The 21,445-nt window shown below is 50.1% G+C and overlaps 1 protein-coding gene across 2 annotated transcripts in view; it reads left to right on the forward strand.

Moving 5' to 3' along the window:
• Positions 1-11,720: 11,720 nt before the first annotated feature.
• Positions 11,721-21,445, forward strand: part of GATA4 (GATA binding protein 4) — a gene marked incomplete at both ends in the record, with an annotated part of 28,290 nt that continues 18,565 nt past the window's right edge. For both annotated transcript variants that reach the window (XM_080340957.1, XM_080340958.1), the window contains one exon: positions 11,721-12,246. In XM_080340957.1, coding sequence (XP_080197083.1) covers positions 11,721-12,246 — 526 coding nt within the window. The remainder of the gene's footprint in view (positions 12,247-21,445) is intronic.

Here is a 21,445-nt window from a genome sequence, read left to right on the forward strand (position 1 = left end):
AGGTGCTAAAAATCACATATTTTTTCATCTTAGAAGAAGACGACAGTAAATCAAAAATACATATTTTGCACAGGAACCCTCCACCATTTCTCCATGGTGGTTTGCATATCTTTGGGTGTTAAAAACTAGAATATGCTGCGATGCCTCCCATGTCCCACTGGCATTTACAGTGAGATTTCACAGCTGTTCTGCCAAAAATCCATAATCCTGTGTTAAGACCTAGGACTAAGTGCTCGGTGAGAGAGGGGTCCTGTCCTGGATCTGTGATCCCCCGAAAGCCTTTTAATCTTCCTTTCCCTTGTCTTCCCAGATAATAAGATCTACCTACCTGGCAGTGTTGTGGTGAGGCTTAACTTGGTAATCTTTAGAAAGTGCCCAGGGGTCCTTTGCAAAAGAGAAAAGAAAAAGAAAAGAAAAAGGAAAATGGATGATCCAGCCCGATTTTGCTTTCACATATCCAAGGAGCGACTCCCAGGGAGCTACAGCTGATGGACATTTGGAAACCCAAGATCGGCTGTCTTCTCTTGGAGGTATCATGGAGTCAAAAGACCCTCAAGATCATTGAGTCCAACCATTAACGCAAGACTGACGCTACCCCATGTCCCTAAGAACCTCATCTCCGTCTGTTCAACCATCCAGGGATGGTGACTCCACCACTGCCCTGGGCAGCCTGTTCCAATGCCCGACACCCCTTTTTGGGAATCAATTTTTCCCTAATATCCAATCTAAATGTCCCCTATGAAAACTTGAGGCCACTTCTTCTCATCCTATCATTGCAGAGCACAGGACCCATCCTTCATTTAGCCTCTTGGGTACCACCAAAGGTGATGCAGCAGTGACACAGGTTTTTCCAGCCCACGTGAAGACCTGTGCTTTAGCAATGTCTTTGCTGTTATGTGATAAATCAAAGTCTGCTTTGTCCTCATCTTGCTTGAAATGCTATGAGCACATCTTTACACCAGCGTAATATTCCCCTTACGGTCAAAAATGAAGACAGTGACCATCTGGATGGTGGAGCAATGGAAGATCTCTGCCTCCATCCAGGACCTCTGAAGGGTCAAGGAATCTGCTCACCCTAAAAAAAGGGTGATGGCTCCCAGGCATTTTTCCCCAAATATGTTAAGTGGTCTAATAAAAGCTATATCCTCCTCCTGCATTCCTCTTCCTCCTTTGTTACGGTTTTTATGATATTAGCAAGAATGTTAAGCCAAAGAACCCCCAGTCTGGTTATGGGGCAAGACCCCTTACAGCCTCCATCCAGTCCCTGGTACCTGGCCAGGGTAGGACAACAGGATCTGAGCCCAAGATGGTCTCTCCTGCAAGCCAAGAGCTTTATACCCCTATTTGAAGCACTGTCTGTTCAGCTAACAACACTACAAACTATGTAGCTGCGTATACCAGTGCATCAGGCTTTATCTAAATCTATATTTACATTTTTTCCACCTGGAATGGCAGACAAGGTGAATGACGGATTGATGGATTGATTGACAGACGATAGCTAGCACTACAGAGAGATTCAAGTCCAGGTTCCTGTCACCTCTAACAGGTTTTTCTAATTTTTCCCAATAAAAACCTCCAAAATTCAAGCAATTCCTGAGAATCACCCTCACCCGCCTCCTCCACCACTAGCCCCAGGATTCAGGGAGTTTCTCCTGATCTGTACAATGCATGAAAATTCAGAAGTGCATCTGTCTCCAAGCACAGATATTACTGTTTATTAATAGTATCAACGCTGTATTAATGATCTAAGAATGAGGGTTAACTAGATATAAATTTGCCAACATACCTGAGTATTCTTTCCACAGTGTGCTGCACTGGAGTTTTGCTTAATGATAACAATATCATTTCATGATAAAACGCACTTTCATGTTATGGCACCATTCATGATTACAATGTGCTGTGTGTTTTCTTAGCTTTTTCCTCCCCACAGACGACAAAATGCCACCTTCACCCAAGCTTTTCCACCCCGTCCAGCACTCCTAGGTCAGTGTGAAGCTTCATGCCGAATCTATAAGCCAAAGCCAGGCCAGATTTAAGGGATCACCAGCTCTGCTGCTCTCCAATAACACCAGCGCACTAGCAATATTAACACCAGGGATGTTTTCCTTTACACCCCAAACCCGAAAGAGGAGAAGCAGAAGGGTGAGGAGGCTTTTCCCAATGGGAGAGGGAAGCTGGAAGCTTTATTTGTGCAGCCATAGGAATCTCAGCGGCATAGTCGGAATTCCTGCTGCCACAAGCGAGGCCGGGGAAGGAGAACAGCAGCACCAGAGGTGGATATTTGGTGGGATATTTCTGGAAAGTTGGTTGAACTCATAACTAGGAAAGAAGAAAAAGCCCACGATGTCACCTCAACTCCAGGAATTGTTGTATAGATCACATGGAAATTAAATAAAATACAAAGCAGAAACTTGGAGATTAATGACTAATTATTTATTAGCGCCAGCTCTGCTTTATCCAGTCTGCGATCCTAAACATCCCCAGCACCCAAGGAGCTCAACCCTTCCCATGTGCAGTTGTCCCAACACCTCTGAGGCTTTTAGATCCCTCATTCCCATGGGAGTTTGGGTCCTCCTTTCCTTTACAAAGCTTAGACCAGGGGATTTGGGCTGTGTGAGCATCCGCCAGGTCCCAGCCCAGTGTCCCAAGCTCAGGGAATTCATCTGTGACAGATCCAGGTGAAGAGAGGAGGACACTGTCAACCTCAGGTCACACCCTGTGCCTGAGGGTTTTTTCCTGGTTGAAAACAAACACTGGACATTTTTATGTTGGTTTGCTTCTTTTTTCCCAAGTTTTCCATTCTTTAAATTGTCAATATTTTGTGGTTTTTGACTGGCAATCCCGTCCAAGGTCAAACCAACCTCCTGCCAGCAGATGCCTTCACGTGGAACCCTTCTTGTCCTTTGCTGATGTGAGAGCACTTCACGTGGATTTGGCACTCGCATCACTGAGCATCAGTATGAAAAATTACCATTTGGCTTTGTGGTTTCATTTTTATTTCTCTTTTTTATTGTAGTCTAACCAGAATAGGTGGATTAACTCAAACCCGTTCAACCCCCCGATGTGTCAGCACAGAGAGATTAAAGGGATTTTTTTCAGCGCAAAAGGAAATCGGTGATGACGCCTCCATCCTGACACCGCATCTGCCACCCAGGGGCGGAGGATTTGGGTCAAGATTGGCCCTTTCTGATCACACCCAGCACCAGTTGCCACAGCCCAGCGCCCGGTGGGTGATGCTCGGAGGGGGAGCGGGGGCATCTCCTCCAGGTCCAGCCCTTCCCTTCCCGGCGGCGACGGGGCTGGCCGGGGCGCTGACCCCAGCGTCGGGGAGTCTGGAGCGGAGCTGGCGGACGTCGTTCCCCGCCATCAGCCCACACCTCATCAATAGGGGCTGACAGCCGCGGCCTCGCCGCCCCGACGGCACCGCTGACGGCACGGCACGGCTCGGCACGGCCGGGAGTCGGGGGTGCGAGCAGGCAGACCCCCAGAGTCTGGGGTGCGGGCAGCCTCGTCAATGCGGGCTTAGGGAGACAAGGGTTTGGGGATACAGGCAGCCCCATGGGTCAGAGATGCAGGCAGGGCTGTGGGTCTGGGTGGATGCAGCCCCATGGGACAGAGATGCAGGCAGGGCTGTGTGTCTGGGTGGATGCAGCCCCATGGGTGTGAGGTGCAGGCAGGGATGTGTGTCTGGGTGGATGCAGCCCCATGGGACAGAGATGCAGGCAGGGCTGTGGGTCTGGGTGGATGCAGCCCCATGGGTGTGAGGTGCAGGCAGGGCTGTGGGTCTGGGTGGATGCAGCCCCATGGATCTGAGATGCAGGCAGAGTTGTGGGTCCAGGTGCAGGCAGATTTGTGGGTCTGAGGTGTAGGCAGGGCTGTGGGTCCAGACGGATGCAGTCCTGTGGGTCTGAGATGCAGGCAGGGCTGTGGGTACCAGTGCAGGCAGATCTGTGGGTCTGAGGTACAGCCAGGGCTGTGGGTCTGAGTGGATCTAGCCCCGTGGGTCTGAGATGCAGGCAGGGCTATGGGCCCAGGTGGATGCAACCCCATGGGTCTGAGGTGCAGGCAGAGCTGTGGGTACCAGTGCAGGCAAGATCTGTGGGTCTGAGGTGCAGGCAGAGCTCTGTATACCAGTGCAGGCAGATCTGTGGGTCTGAGGTGCAGGCAGGGCTGTGGGTCTGGGTGGATGCAGCCCCATGGGTCTGAGATGCAGGTAGGGCTGTGGGTCCAAATGGAGGCAGTCCCGAGGGGCCCAGGGTACTGGCAGCCCTGTAAGTCAGGGTACAGGCAGCCTTGTGGGTCAGGATGCAGGTAGCCTCATTGTTTTGGGGGGTAGGCCACCCTGTGGGTCAACATTCCCACATGCAGCCCCATGGGTCTGGGGTAGCAGCAGCATCACTTGTCAGGGGGATGCAAACTGCCCTGTGGGGCTGGGAAAGACTCAGACCCAAGGATCCAGGTAGCCCTGGATCCGGGGGGATACAGGTAGCATCACTGGTCAGGGGGTGTGGGGAGCCCCACAGGCCTAGGGGGGCAGAAAGCCCACAGACAGGTCACAGACATCCACAGGCAGGGGTGTACCAGTGCAGCCGCACACAGAGATGCAGGGACAGATAAGGATGTATAGTGACTAGGTGTAGGCATGGAGACACATAAACATGACATAGATACATGGATAGTTATGTATAGGTAAATAAATAGGTACTTTGGTCAGTAGATAGGCATAAACAGGCAAATAGACATAGGAATAACTAGAAAGTTACATGGATATATGAATAAAGGAATATAAGGATATATGGATGGAGGGATATATGGATAAAGGGATATATGGATAAAGGGATATATGGATATATGGATAAAGGGATAAAGAGATAGTGACATAACTGAGGTTCTGCCCTGCCAGGGCTCCAGCCCCTGCATTTCCAGGCAGCTCAGCCTTCTGCCTGGTGCAAGAGGCTTTTCCAGCCTCTCTGACACGGGAAGGCATTTTCCATCACCGCTGCCGATACTGCCGGACACGAACGGCCGTGCCGGGGCCTGAGCTGCCAGCTGGTGCACAACAGCCAGGAAGGCGATTTCACAGCAGCGTGGTGACAGCGCACTGCAAGCGTGCTCCATGCGTGTGGTTTTATTGTCACCGCGGTGCTTTGACGTAATGACAATAAAAACACACGTGGGTAGTGGTGCAAGCGCGTGATGGGAACCCTGGCAGTGATGTGCCCCCACTCATCCTGAGCTGGGTGAAGATGTCCCTGCTCATTGCATTGGGGTTGGACTGGATGAGCTTTGAAGGTCCCTTCCAACCCAGACCATGCTATATGATCCCCATGGGGCTCCCCCCATCCCCGGAGGTGATGCTCAGGAGCTGACCCACACTGTATTTTCAGTTCCCAACCTGGGACACCTCTGTCCCTGCAGCAGGGACCCGCCACGCACACACAGTGACACAGACACAGGTGGCGTCACACAATGACACGTGTCCACATCCTGCAGCCCCCGTTTCCCTAAAGATCCCGGTTCCAAGTGGGTTTTGGATCCTGACTCTTCCCAAATCACCCCGGCACTGACCCTCAGCCTCTCTCCCCTCCAACTGCATCAGAGCACGAAACGCTGCTCCATGCACCTCTGCACCCACAGCTTTGTCCTTGAGGGAGTAGTTTGTGTTTATTTCCATTGGGAGAAAACAAAACAAAACAAAAGCAAAAGCAAACAAACGAAAAAAAACCCAACCAAATAAAACCAGAAAAAGCAATAACAAAATATTTGGAGGTGGGCCAAGAGCCAAAAAGGAATTAGAAATGGCTCTGGAGCACCACTGAACAGTTATGCTCTTTGGACATCCTTCTCCCAAGCAGTAATACCTAGCCTTTGGGGGGTATAGATTTTTGGGGGGGTCACATTTTAAGACTGCTGTCATCCTGTAAACGGATGTGACTTTTTATAGGAAAGTTCCTCTGAAGGTGCGACAGGAGACTTTGATAATTTGGGGGGTGACAGCCAAAGCAGGGACCCCTCCAGCTCTGACACCTTCCTGCCCACACTGTCCCCTGCTTGTGGGTGGGCATATTGCCCCCTTGGTGCCCCCCCAGCTGTGGGGTCGGCTGCCCACAGTCTCCTGTGGGGTTTCCCTGGACCAGGACATCCTGACATGTGTCCAGGGGTGCGAGGGGGTTCAAAGCTAACGGGTGGGGCGCAGGATCAGTCCCGCAGGAGGTAAGACGGATTTAGCTCCCCCAGCAGGGGTTTGGATGCTCGGGGGTCGCCCCCCTTGCTCCATGTCCGCCGGATCGGCGGGGAGGGCAGGAGCGGGCGGGGAGGGGGTCAATGGTATCCCCCCCCTCCCCATCCCAACCTCCCCCCTCCATCCCAAATCCCCCTCAAAGGCGGGCAGGGGGGAGGTGGGTTCGTTCCACAGCGGTGCCGCTCCGAGACGTCTCCTGGTTGGCCTCGTCCTCCTCCCCCCAGCCCCCGGCCAGTTCCCCCCACCCGGCCTCATCCTGCCCAAAAAACAGCGGGTGCAGCCGCGTCCGGTCCCCTCGGCTTGGGAACACCCCTCCCGTTCCACACCCCCCACCCCCCAAATTACACCGGCTGCTCTAACGCAAGACAGCGCCGTGTAAACCCCGCCGGCTGCATCTCCACAGCCCCGATACCTATATATATCTATATATCTATATATGTGTATATATATATATATGTATATATATGACATGGAGACGGGGGCACAGATATTTTTGGAGCAGAGTTGCTCACCCCGGGATGGTTCGGTCGTCCCCCCCGCAGCCCATAAACCCCTCCAGACCCCTTCCCGGCTGACAGCCAAAGCATGGAATAATTATAATATATATCCATTTTTTAAAGTTCAAAAATACCCATGCACGCTTGGCACAGCAACAGTTTATTCCTTTTGCTCTGCTCAAAGCTGTTTCTTTTTAATTATTATTTTTTAAACCATTTTTCCGTGATTTTTTTTTAAAAATTCATTCTTCAGCACAATCCCGCGGATAAATCCCGCGGATAAAAACTCTCCCCCCACAGCCCAAATTTCTCATGGCTTTACTGTCGCTGTTATTGTCGGTTTTTGTGGGTCTTTTTGGTGTCTTGTTGTTGTTGTTGTTCGCTGCCACTCACGGACGCATCCATCAACACCCGGAGCTTTAACTCTAAAAGCGCCGCGGAATTAACTTCGATGCGTGAAATAAAATAAACGGGCATCGCATCGATTTATTTCGTCCCCGGGCGGGGAAGAAGAGTCTGGAAAGGAAAGCGAAAAGGCCGAGCTTTGCTCCGCAGGGTTATTTTCAGCCGAATTTCGTTAATCGCTTCTCTTTTCTGCCGGGAGCACTCGGTAATCGCAGCGAAAAGCAGCTCCTCGGAGTGCAAAGCGGGGATTTCTTTCTCTTGTCGCCGCTCTCTGCTGTGTCCCCATCCTCTGCTTTTTCGGGATAAAAAGTGTCCGAAATCCATCCTCACCCTCCCGGCTGTTGGTTTTCACCCGGCTGGGGCTCAGCTCAGCTCCTCACGGCGCTGATTTTTGGGGTGCGCACCCCACGGACCGATATTTCCCCGCTGAAAGAGGCTGGATGCGGCCACGCACACGCAAAACCGGCCGCGGGGTTATTTTTTTCTGTGTGTACATGTTTTATTTTCCTGGAGGAGGCAACGCCGAGGAAGGTCCTTGAAATCGTCTCTGCTGCTGGTAGAGCTGCTCGGCAGGTTTTAATTGGTTATAATTGGATTTTTGCCTTTTTTTTCTGAAGAAAACGGTCGATCTTGCGTAGAAACTCAACGAAATTCAAGCAAAGCGCTGCTTTGGTAGAGAAAATCGACAGAGGTTTTGCAGGGCGTGGAGAGGGAGATGTGTGTCCAAAACCCTGCACATCTGGATACACAGCTGCTTTGGGAAAAAAATATATATAAATAAAAAGATAAAATCATCAATATATTTAATTCTCTCTTCTTTCTCTGCATAAACATATTTTTGTATATACACACGCACACAGCGTGGTATAAATTGCACTGCATATTTAGCTACGCATGTATATACATGTTTATACATAACTCACCTTCCTATGAACGTCTAATATACATTAAGTCCCATCTCTATGTATTATGTTTTCTATTTGTGTGTATATAATTACATATTTCTTATTACATGACAGTTATTACCCCCGTATGCTTAAAGTATAAAAATCCTCAGCTCACACAGAGTCGATATTTCTCCGTGCCGTATATACGCGCTTATAATTTTATTTCCATACTTTCCTATAACCGTCTTCGTGTCCATATTTTGTGCTTTTACCCGAATTTAGTTCTGTTTTTTGGCATATGTCGGTGCACAGACGCAGTCCCGCCGGGCTGGAACCCCCTTTTTGGGGGTTTCCCTGCCAGTGTCCCTGTGTCCTTTCTCAACCCGCCCCGGAGTAATGGGGCGGGGGGGATGCGGGAGGCTCCGGAGCGGAAGGATGGAGCCAATTCGCGATCCCTGGGACCCGCTCCCGGCTCCGGGGAACCCCTGAGCGCTCCCTTCGCCTTCCGACCCGCCACCCCTTCCTTAATAAATCGCTTCCTCTTCCAACTCCTTTTTTTGGTTTTAATTATTATTATTTCCACACCCTCCCCAACCTTGTCTGACTTTTTCATACGGAGATTTTTTAATTTGCTCCGAGATTTGTTTCGTTCCGAGCCCCAAAAAAGCTGCTACCAGTCACCCGCTCCCCCCGCCTCCTCGGCTGGGTAGGAGCCCCAAATTTCCAAGGGGAACTGTGTAGCCGGGGTGTAGGAAATATTAAGGGTCCGAGCGTTATTCCCGGGTCTGTGGGACCCACCCCCGCGGCGGCCTTTACAGCCTGGAGTGGCCCCAGAGCGAAATAAGCCCCCCGGGAGAGGGGGTGGGGGGCTGAGCCCCCCATGGGCTCACATGGTCCCCCACATGGGCTCGGTGCCGGGTGGGACCCCGCGTTGCAATGGGGTGCAGCCCCACTGTGCTGCACCATTGACCTTTAGATCCAGCGCACAGGAAGGCAGTGGGGGAGCAAGAGGTGGATGTTCATTTTTTTGTGGGGGGGGGAGGGGGCACCCCCAAACAGGCTGGGGTGGAGGGGAGAGCGTCTGCGCCCTCTTCGTTGTGCTGAGGGATTTGGGACAGGGGCTCGGAGAAAACGCCCTTTGCAACATCCCCACGGAAAGGGGGGTTGTTTCCAAAGGGATTGGGGAGCCAGCGGGGTGTCATGCCCCCCCCGAAAATACCCCAAATTATCTCTATGTCCACGGGTGTCCCTCCGGGTGCACGGGGAGGTGCGGAGCGGGGCTGCCCGGCTGGACTTTGCCTGCAGCGTGGGGCCGTGTGGCCATGCCCGGGGTGGTGCTTTGATTTTATTATTTTATTCCTTTTTTTTTTTTTTTTTGCACGGCAATGAAACCTGGCGCCTGGCTGATGGTGCAACAGATACTAGCCACCCCCCTCCTTACCTCCTCACCCCCCCCTCGCCACCTCTTTCCTCCCATCACCGCCCATTTCCATGTGACGTGGGCAAACCAGCCAGTGGGACTGGGAAGTCTGGCCACCACTGGGGAGCCAAGTCGGGGGGCAGACAGAGCCCCATGGTCCCCTAATTCCCCCTCCCACGAAGCAGGAGCAGGCAGGAATCTCATAGCCCTGTGCTTTCCCCACAGCGAGGGGGTGTCCTCGCCCCCTCCACCCCTTGTCCCCCCAGCACCGAAGGTGGGTAGCGCTTCTCTGTCCCCTCGCTCCTGTCCCTTCGCTGTCACACCTGGTGAGCCCCTTCCTACAGGTCTCCCCTAAAAACTTCCTCCTGTTGTCTCCTCGGGCTTGAAAATTAAGTGGATTTTGCTTTTATTTAGCATTGATTATTATTATTATCATAATCATCACCGTTTCTATTTTTAAGGCAGGAAGGGAATTCACTCCTCCTTCCTCGCCCATGGATCCTGCTCCTCTTTGGAGCGTCCTGTGGAAACCCTCTATCCCAGGCTGGTCACACGCACAGAAAACAGCCGTTCCTCCATCCCCTGGGTTTTGAGGGGAAGCAGAGCCCCCTCAAACCCCTTTTTCCCGGCTCGCTTCTGTCCTTACCCCTTCCCAACGCTGCCTCCGGCTTCTCCCCCCTTTCCTCGGCTGCCTGCCGGTCTCCCGCTGCCCTCCCGGGTATCAGGCCTTATCTCCTGGTTATCTCCTCTGCTGCTAAATTCAGCCCAGCGGAGGGGTTCAGCCTGGGGAATCTGCTAGTTAAATCTAAATCAGTCCCAAGAGTTATTTCTCCAGCCATAATTCCCCTCCATCCAGCCCTTCTCCGGCTGTGAGATGATTTTCTAGGATCCCTCCATGATCCGAAGAGAAAACCGCGTTTCAGATCATTTCACACCCCTCCTGGACCCTCCTTGGGAAGGGTATTTCATCCTGACCCCCCCCACAACACACAAGTATTTTTGGGGGGTCTCGCTATTGCAAGGCACCGATGGCATCCCAGGGCCTACACTGTGCCCAAAAAACAGCCCTTCCACCCCCCAAAAAAGGCACCCGAAAGAGCCCAAGTCAGAAACCAAACCGACGTGGGCAAAAGCACCCACTGCACCCACTCTGCCCCGGACCCGTGGCATCCTCGGTCTCCAGTGGGTCTCCAGTGGGTTTCCAGCTTCTCCCAGTTCCCCACGAGGGAAAAGTGTTGTGGGGGGGAGGGAGGGAATGAAAAACATCCCAGACAGGGAGCTTTGTGGGTGCTGTGCGGGGTCTGCTCCCCACTTGTAAGTGGGTCTGGGCAGCACTGATGGGGGGGTGCAGTGGTTAATGTCCCCCCTCCCCTTTTCAACGCCCCCCGCCTCCACGCGTTGGTGCAGACACGCATGGGGCAGGGTGGGAGGTTCGAGCCAACCTTCCTCCCCAACTTTCCCCACCGTCTGCCTAATTTAATTCTTACACCCCCCAAACCCTCCGCAGTCTCAGACACCGGGTCACTCCGCCCCCCTTTCCCCCCCCCAAGCCCGCCGCCATCCCACATCAAACGCCGGGCCCCGGGGGCACATTAACAACTTAAAGCACCGATTGTACCTGCGGGACAAAGGTTTTTTTGCTCCAGGCTTTAAGAGAGAGCATCGCTGTCTCTCACCTTCTCGGCTGTGTAACCCCCCCCTTTTCATCTCCCCCTCTTCCCCAGGACTGCTCTAACCTCCTTATCTCCTCCGCCCCGGGGGGGGGTCCCGGCCCGGCCGCCGCCTCCTCCTGCATCCCCGGCAGCATCTCCCCCGCGGGGGGATTGTTGGACGGGGCTTTGTAGGGGGGAGAAAAGTGGGGAGGAGACTGACCGAGGGTTTTAAACAGCCCAGCCCCATCGTGGAGGGTGTGGGGGGGGTGGGGGGGGGCGGGAGGTGATGGATGGAGCCCAGTGGGAGAAGCTAAATCCAGGCGGGAGCTAAATCTCTGCTCCGGAGGGACCTGGACTTCTTGCTTGGGGTGTCGAAGAGGCGGCCGGACCTGTTGAAGGTGGGGAAGGTGGGCGGCAGGGGGAAAAAGCTGGGGGGGAGGTGGAGGAAAATTGCATCGCTGGTGCGTGTTCTTTTTGGTTTTCTTGGCTGGAAGGTTGTACCCACGCGAGACCGCTCCGGCCACCGCTCGCCGCAGGGGAAAGCGGATTCCTGGGGTTTTTCACCCGCTGGATTGTAGCCGGGGATCCGGCTAGGGTTTTGGGGGGGCCCATCGCGAGATGTACCAGAGTTTAGCCATGGCAGCTAACCCCGGCCCTCCGGCTTACGAGGGGGCAGGTGGCTTCATGCACAGCGCGGCCGCAGCGTCCCCAGTCTACGTCCCCACCACGAGGGTCACCTCCATGATCCCCAGCCTGCCTTACCTCCAGAGCAGCGGCTCTTCCCAGCAAGGCAGCCCCGTCTCCAGCCACTCCATCTGGACGCAACCCGGAGCCGAAAACGCCGCTTACAACCCCGGATCTTCTCACCCTCCTGTGTCACCTCGGTTCTCCTTCTCCACCAGCACCCCCATCCCCGCCACCTCTTCCCGGGAAGCCGCGGCGGCTTATAGCAGCTCCTTGAACCTTTCTGCCAACGGGAGGGAGCAGTACGGCAGGGGTTTCGGCAGCTCCTATTCCAGCCCGTACCCGGCTTATATGAGCCCCGAAATGGCCACGACTTGGACTTCTTCCCCCTTCGACAGCCCCATGCTGCACAACCTGCAGAGCCGAGGGACGCCCGCAGCCGCCCGCCACGCCAACATAGGTGAGCGCAGCCAGCGTTGGGATAACGGGGAGGGAGGGTTTCAATCCATCGCCGTCCTCCCCAAATTTTTGTGCACACACCACTCTTTGTGTACGGCGAGGAAGCGCAAAGGGCAGGAGAGAGATATGTGGCATATTCGGGGTGTTGCTCCCAAACACGGGGGTCCCCGCGCTGCTGTGGTTACCCCCGTGCACACGCAATTCCTCTACAAAACCACCATTTCCAAATGTCCTCAAGGACCACAGTTTCAAAACAAAAATCCCAAAACAACATATATATATATATATATATATATATATAATTTAGGGTAGGCCTGAAATGATGTGCAAGGGCCTGTTGGCTCCACAAACAGCTCCAAGGGGATCCAGGGGTTGCAGTTGGGTGTGCAGGACCACGATGCTCTGGGGATGTGCAGGGACCCCCTTCCCAGGCTCGCTTTAGGTGTAAAAATGGGGAAAATCATTTGGAAAATGGAGAAATCAAAAGTTTGGCCCGTGAAGCCCAGATCTTCCCTTTGGGCTGTTTCATCTTATGCTTTTTTTTTTTTAATTTTGAAAGGCTGATTAGGCTAGAAAAAGGGAAAGCAAAGGGAAATTTGGTGCCGATGGGGGAGATACCATGACGAAGAAGAAAAATAAATGAGTTTGTAGTTATTATCATGCCTTTTGGGGAACTCACAAGCACATATGAACAACTCAACCATGCATTTCATGGTCTTCCTGCTCCAAAAAATATCTCAGCTCCAATCTTGGAATCTTTAATTTCATTAAGTACCCCTGAGTCCTATGACCAGAAGTTGGCCTGAATGGCCTAAAATATCACTATTTTATTTTATACAGCAGAAGAGGGAGAATTGGGGAGAGAAATGTGGGACACATCTTTGTATCGCAGTTGCATAAACCCTTTTTTTCGTCCTCGACTTCTCTCCGTGAAGGTATTTCTATCAGCGTTGGGGTTAACAAAGAAAATGGTTCAAATTTGTGTGCTGATACGTTTTAAGATTGCGTTCTTTAGCCTGAATTTTGGAGGGCAATTTTCCCATCGTGTCTAGCATGATTTGCTTTATATTTAGCGTAATTTTAAGATGTTAAAGAAAGAAAAGTTGGGCATCGGTGAAGGCTTGGCCGTGCCAATGCCTTTTGCTTTTCTTTGGGTGTTGTAAAATTGCTTAAAATAGGGAAGAGTTTATCTCTAAGGATAAAGCCAAGCAGACAATGTTTTTGGGAAGCCCTGAGAAGGTAGAAAGTGTAGGAAAAAAGCAGGATGAATCAAATAACGATTGAATATTATCAACAAGGACATATCCGCATTTGTGCTTGACTACCGTGCCGTCTCTTCTTGGGGAAAAAAATGTTGCCTTGTTGAAGTGGTCTCAAAAGGTTTCTTGGGAATAAAAATAACTTAAAACCAACTTAGCGCAAATGAAGAGTTGCAGCTGTAGAAATACCCGGCAGTTTTTAATGTGCCGAAGACGGACCACAGTGATTTGGGGGTTTCAAGCCCTGCGTTAAGCAGCGGTTTGTGTTGCCTTTCGGTGGCAAAAAGTGGCTTTTTATCTGGGCTCTTAAACAGCACCAGGAAGCCAGGATGTGTTGAGCCAGTCCAGAAGGTATTAGCGGTCACTAACGAAGGAGGAAGGAGCCGAGAGTCCCATTCCATCGCCAGGTTCCAATTCGGGTGCTGGATTCGCGGTGTCGCTTCGCGGGGGATTTATTAGCGTGGATCTGACTACACGTCTGCCTGAGTGTGGAGATGGCCCTTGGGTTTAAATAAAATATGCTAATTTTTTTTTGTTGTTTTTTTTAAAAAAACAAAGAAAGAAACTGCCTAAAACTGGCGAGTTTTAAATTCAGAATTAAAATGGCCGTGGGGATTTCAAGAGGTTTAATATCCAGACATTCCCTCTTCTCCCCGCATTGGGAAGCGGCTGCTGGGCTGTTCCCAGCTGGGTCCCTTCTCGACGATGCTTTGCACAGGCTGCGGGTATCGAGGGGGTTAGATGAAGTATTTCAAGCCTGGCTGGTGGTTTCTGAGCGGGGAGAAGGCGAGTTTTTGTTATATAGTGGGTGGAAAACACCATTGTGGACAGTACCCATCATAGACACATCCAAGCCCAGCTCAGCATCCGAGCGGCCACTGGCACAGTGGAGTCCAGCTTCCTTTCCTTAAGTCTAAAGATATTTATATTCTCCGCGCAATGTGGAACCTCAAGGTGGAAACACAATCCTTCATGCAAGGCTTGATTTAATAAATCAAGTGATTTTTGCAGCGCTTTCATTTCCCTCCGGTGATTTTGTTTCCCGGAGAACCACCACCTTTGGATAGTGCTAATTGCACAGCACCCCCGGGGATCATTAGAATATTAATTATTATAATTTTTCAACAATGAAGATCAAGTCTACACAGGTGTAGCTGGTCTGCAGATAAAGATATGCACTTTGTGCAATTTGGCATGGCATTTTTTCCTGCTGTAAAGCAATGTACTGGGGAAAGAAGTTTAGGGAAACTGTATACAAAGATGGTAAAAAACGGAAAAAGCAATAAGATATTTATTTCTACTAAAAAAAATAAATAAAGCTCTTATTGTTTTTTTTCTAATGGGAGGAATTTTGGCCTGGGTTGAAATGTGCCAGTGAAGCTCTGTGGTATAAAGTGGGAAGGGTGGGTGCATAAATCACATGGGAATATTTGAAAAATTCTCACCGGTGTGAGTTCAAAATGCCAAATTTGAGCTTTTCAGAGTCAGTTTGGTGAATTATTTCATTACCCCAAAGGGCAGGATCAGACCCTGCAGTCGAGGCCGTGAACTTGCTCCAGGCATTGCCCGGGATGCCATTACAGTGAATTCCTGACTTAATGAGGCATGAAAAGGACTCGCTGCAATGTCCCCTTTCAGGAGGCTTCCCCGTCAGAGCCAAAAACCACTTGAAATCTGTCCTAAAATTAGCAGTTTGCCCCTTTCCCCTTCTCCCAGGCAGAGGGGAGCGAGGATGGAGGGCGGCAGAGAAGCCCAAACGCATCCAGCCCATTGCTGCTTCTGCCTCCTGGATGTCTCCAGGTTGAGGATGGGGGGGTCAGATCCTGGTTTGCCATCCCCAACCTCTGCAATTTTGCTTTTTTTTTTAAACAAAACAAAACCAAAAAAAACAGGAAAAAGAAATAAAAGCAGCGAGGTTTGGGTTCTGTTTAGGGGTTTTTTTTGCAGTGCCATCAAGGTGGTTGAAGTGGTTGTGAGTAAATCAGGGCAAGTCACTGTGGGTATTTCTGCTGGGTGCTCACATTTTGTTTTAAATAAGTCAGAGCTCCTCGCTGTTTGAACACGGCAGCAGCATCTGGGAAGATCAAAGCCCGGAGCAGGCGTTGGGTTTGGAAAAATGTCTTCTCCACTGCTGGTGGGGGAGAGATTGTGAACCAGATCTTCAGCTTTCCCATAGGGATGCGAAGAGATTCGTCCCATAGCATCCCCCTCCCGGGGCCCGGCATTTCCAGTGACTCATCGGCATTTGTCACAACCCTCTGCCCCACAAGCAGCTCCTGATCTTCCTCACAAACCTAAGGACAAGGCGATATCTCCCTGTGGGGCAGCGGGTGATGGGGAGGGATGGGAACACAGGAGGGATGGAAGGGCCACAGGATGGGTGGAAGGGACCATTGGATGGATGGAAGGGACCTTAGGACATGTCCGCATTTTGCACGGGATCCTACATCCCCCGTTTTGAAAGCGGCTGCATTTCTCACCTCGGGGTGGGGAAACCTTTGGTCCCCACCATAGGTTTCAAGTCACCTTCTGTTTTCCAGCCTAATTTAATTGTCACCAGCCAGTCTGGGATTTAGGATGAAACCAACAGAATTAGGAGATACCAGGTCGAGCTCAAACACACAAATTTTTTACACCCCTCCCCCAAATCCCCAGACAGTTTATTTTAAATTATAAATAACATAAAAATAACAAATAATTAAAAAATCACCATCACAGGCACTGTATCATCCTTATTAATTGAAAACTTCATTGAAAACTGCACTTTATGACCAAATCCTAATGCATATGATGCATAGAATAGCCATGGTGTGGTATATAACGTTATAAATGCTCGTGAATTTTTGTAAAGAGGTAAAACTTAAGGTTTTACCAAGACTTTATTGAGTGAGGATTAATTATTATTCTCCTCCATGTGTCTCTATCCCTGTAATAATAATAGCTTTTTTTTTTAAGACACATCCAATATTTTGCTTTCTCCATGTATATATCCCCTAATTTTGGGGGAAAGAGGCAAAACCCTTGGAAACAGATGAGCGTTTATCAGGCGGTGTTACCCAAAGGAAATCGGGTCCGATCCTGCTGTCTCCGTCCTCTTCTGATGATGGAGGAACCTTTTCTCAGCAGGCAGAGGGGCTCCCCAAAATCGGTCATTCCAAACACGGTTGGGTATTTTGAATGGGCAAAACACCTCGCTCTGAAAAATTAAGGGTAACCTCACAAAGAAGAAAAAAAAACAAACCATCAAATGGCAAATCAAACCCCAAAATGGGTGAAAAAGCTGCAGTGTAGGGAGTTGGGCAAGTTTTTGTGCCTGAAGTTCGGCAGCCCTGTGTGTAAAGGCAGTTAAAATAAAGGTGGGAAAATACAATTTTTAAGGAAAATTTAATTAAAAAAAATTGATAGTGTAGTTGCAAAACCTGCAGAGACCTTGTTTCTCATCAGCACAGGGATTTGGGGTGAAAGTTCTGCTCCTCCAGCCCCGCAGAGCTTTGTGTGCGTAGGAAAGAGAGGTGAAAATACAATAGATTGTCTTTTGGAGGTTTTGTTCCCAAATTCCCGGTATGTCCTTCGCTCACTATAATTTCCTTACAGAAAAGGAGGTGCAGAAATGGGTTATTTGGGGATCTCCCCCCTGCTCGGCAGAGGAGATTCAGGGGATGCAGCTGAATGTCTCGGGTCCTTCAAGGCTTTTGTGTCTTTATTATAAAAGGGTTTAACGAAGCGTCTGCCTCTCATTTGGGGCCGACCACTGCCTGCAAAACCCGGTGGGGAATTGTGGCAAGAGCTCCGATTTTGAGCTTAAAGCGGCCGGTTTTGCTAACGCCAGGAGGGCAGAAATGCAGATTTCTTTGCTGCGCTCTCCCCGTGTTACCGCGACGTGTGATCACCAAATAACGCAATTATGCTGCCAAAATCCCTCGGTCATAATGGCAAGGTTGGGTTGTTAGGGATATAGTTTGCATTTTTTGGGGGGGGATGTGTGTAATTATGGCTGCAGAAAAGGAGGTTGGAAACGCCGAATATTCACTTTGTCGATGGATCCCGAATTCACGCTGCTGTCTGGCAGGAAGGTGTAAATACGCTTTTGGTGCCCCAGTGTGAAATGCTGCTCGAATAACCAGGGAAATACATGAGAATGTGCTCTTACCTCCAAAATTAAGCTGAATTATAGAAGCAAATTTCATTATAAGGTTGGATTGAGGTTTTATTTTTTGGGGGGAAGCAATAAACCTCACGGGGCAAAAACTTTGCAGCATTACGGCAAAATATTAAAATCCCCCTGGCCTTTACAAGTCTTCCCCACATCATCGGTCACGGTGACCGCTCCAAGCCGTAAATACATCCGTAATGACAAATTAAACCCAATTATCTGCCATGCCTGAGCAGTGAGGTCTTTAGACACGGGTGCTTACACGTGCGTGACAGCGCTTGAAAATAATTCGATCATCGTTGCCTCCGCAGCGGCTGGTACAAGTGGAATTAAATACTCTTTTGAAAACCTTCACGTTTCTGCTGCATCGAGCGATGCCGACATAAGGTCTCGTATGGCAGAAATGTTATTAGTTTCCTTTTTCTTTGTATTTTTTCCTCAAGGCTGCTATATTGCACCCTTTAAAAAACCCTCAAGGCACCCGGTGCCGATTTTCTTTTTCAATATGATAAACCGGAGCTGGATTTTCTCATCTGCTGGGCACAGATTTTTCCAAGCTGGACATAGATCTGACCCCGCCATCAACGCTGAAATATTTCAGTCTTCAGATTTTGGCAAGGTCTGGATTCTAAAGCCAAATTTGGGACAGTGTCAACTGAAAGCAAAAACAATTATTTTCTTTTCCAAGAAGCGCTCGGTAATTATTTTTTCCTCAGTTATTTGCTGGCACAAAGGGGTTTTCTTTTGTTTAATTAAGTGGACACCTAAATGTAGGATGCACCCTCTGACTTGGGGTTGGCAAAGCTGGGTCCTTCCCACGTTTTTTTTGCCCTTTTTCTGTCTTTCTAATGCAAATACTTCTGTTTCATCCAGATCAGCCTGTCCTGGAAAAAAGGTTCAGTATGGGCTATGAAAAAAATACAACCCTAAAAACCCCACTTTGCTTGTCCAGAGGTGAAACTGCCCCTGTTCTAAAGCAAAGGGAGTTTCGCCTGGGGCTGGCGCAGGATCAGGCCCATGCGAGAAGCTTCTATGAGGAAGAAATACAAATAATATGGGGACTTACAGGTTTACTTGGGAAGGTAAAGGCCTGAAATCGGTGGAACTTTTCTTTTTCCTTCCTGAAAAATGGGCTCTTGGTTTATATGTTGCAGGATGAAGGGATTTGTGCTTTTTTAAGATTATTTTTAGTGACCTGTAAGGCCGGTGGTTCCCTTATCAGAGCCAGCTGGGCTCGAACAGCTCGCGTCAGCCTTGGGAGCGCACTCGGAAACTTGGGTGGGTTTTTTGTGAAAGAACAAAATAATTCATAGAAAGTCAAGGAAAAAACACCCAAGTTTTCCAGTGGCAGAAGAGGTGGAGTGAGGGCAGATCTCCCGTTTCCAGCAGGGACTGGTACGGGATGCTGCTGAATCTGGGATAGCAAAAATCACCGCCTGGAAAAGTTTCTTCTTAATCCCTGGGAATTAGGTCGGTGTCTGCCCAGGGGGAGCATTTCAGGAGAGGTCCCACCGTGGGACGTTGCTGCCTGGTCTTGGGTTTTTTCCCAGAACTCAGGCATTTTCCTCCGGTTGATGTTTCCATCCCCATCGTTGCGTATTTACAGGGTGCCGGCGTAGGGCTGTTGCCATCAGGCTTTCCTAAAAGGTTAAAACCAAGCCCAGTGGGGCAGAGCTGGAGCTGGAGGGAGAAGGAGGAGACCACACCGTTCCCTCAGAGCAAGATTTTGCCAATTCTTCCTTTTAATAGATATACTTTTTAATTGTTTTCACAGCTCCCGCTTGCACGGTGCTCTCTGGTTGCACCTATAATATTATAAGCAAATTCCAGGTTGTTCTCTGGCCTCGAGGACCGGGGGAGTGAGTTATCTCCTTTAATTCTGCAAATGTCTCCGAACATTTTGGGAGACATCACCCTCTCGTCTGCTTCTCAGGCAAAAATTCTTCTCGCAAAGGGCTGTGGGGCATTGGAACAGGCTGCCCAGGGCAGTGCTGGAGTCACCATCCTGGAGGGCTTTAAAAGGCGTTTAGACGAGGTTCTTAGGCACATGGTTTAGTGCTAGAGTTAGGTTAGGTTAGGTTATGGTTGGACTCGATGATCCTGAGGGTCTCTTCCAACTGAAATGATTCTATGATTCTATGATTCTACGATTCTATGATTCTATGCTCGTCTCTGGCTGTTGTGGCTCCATGCGCCTTGGTTTCCCTTCAAGTCATGTTATCGTACAGCAGGGCACTGGTTTTACAGGAAGGGAAGGAGAAGCTTTTCTGGGCAAGATAAAAGCTGGGAAACCCTGATTCCTACATGCTGAAACCCTAGAACAGACAAAACAAACAAACAAACAAACAACCTGGATATTTATTATTTAAATTCCTATGAGTTTCCAAGGCAGGCTGTTGGGTTTGCAAGCCAGGGAGCCATCATTATTTAATATTCAGGATCTGCAGTGCTGGAGCTGTAGAATATGAGCGAGATGGTGAGCCCCAGACATTAGGACTCCTCCGAATGATATGTTTGGCCCCAGATGTCTGAGGTTATTTTGGGAAGGGAGGCCTGGCCCCAGGGGCTGGCTGCTCTGGGCCAGGCTGCTGGGAAGGACGCTGAGTTGAGACATGTCTTGGTGATGTGGAGCATGAGAGGGGCAGATGGCTTGGGGGATGTCATCTCCTCGCGGTCTCCTTGTCTGGGATGATGCCCTGCATCCTGGGTATGACTGAGGCTTTTCTCCAAGGGCTTCCCACATTTGGTTCTTGACTGCTTCGGTGGGGCAGATCATAGAATCACAGAATAGTTTGGGTTGAAGGGACCTTCAAAGCTCCCCCAGTGCCACCCCTGCCATGAGCAGGGACATCTTCACCAGCTCAGGTTGCTCAGAGCCCCGTCCAGCCTGGCCTGGGATGTCTCCAGGGATGGTTCATCCACCACCTCTCTGCCCAACCTGGGACAGGCTCTCATCACCCTCACTGTCAACAATTTCTTCCTCATGTCTGGCCTAATCTCCCCCGCTTTAGTTTAAAACCATTATGCTGTGTTTTACCTGGACCCTCTGGATGTGAAGATCTGGCCTCAAGGGCTTTCCCAGATCCCAGTAAAAGCAGGACCATAAGCTGGGGGGTGAAATCCCCCTTGTACCCCATTTCCCTTTGCCTCCAGATGGGGAACGGTCTCACCCCAAGCAGGGATTTCTGCCTCCCCGGCTTAGCCATTTCTATCCCCAATCCAACATCCCAGTCAGACTCTGTCACCTCCCTCCCTTTGCTTGAAGTCAATAACAACGGGTGAGCAGGTTAATTATAATCACAGAATAAACGCCACGGTCTCAAAGTTCACTCAACTTCAGCAGCATTTCAAAACGAGAGGACGACGCCAAGAAACTTTCATTGATTCCTCCAGGGCAGGTGTGGGAGTTTGAACCTGTCCCCGAGCTGATCTCAATTCAAGACCTACTCCATTTTCCTCCTTATCTCGACTTTCGCCTATCTTATAATGCCTGTTATTTTAGATAAAAAGTCCAATCAATTGAGTTAGAAAAACTGCAAGTTATATGCTGCCCTGATAAGTTCGGTACCTGCCGTTTTATTGGCCTGGGCTGCAGTTTCTGTGCGAAATGACCTTTGCAGATGCTTTATCGGCTCCATCCTCCCACCCTGCTCGGGGGCTGAGTTGACTTAACGTTCAGAATAACTAATAAAAGAGGAAAAGAGAAGGGCCAGGGGTTAGACAAACTGACTCTCCCCTATAATGTGATGAACCGTAGTAAACACCTTTTTTGTTTGTCCCTGGCTGGT

Source organism: Nesoenas mayeri (assembly GCF_963082525.1).
Source record: "Nesoenas mayeri genome assembly, chromosome: 3".
Classification (NCBI taxonomy): domain Eukaryota; kingdom Metazoa; phylum Chordata; class Aves; order Columbiformes; family Columbidae; genus Nesoenas; species Nesoenas mayeri.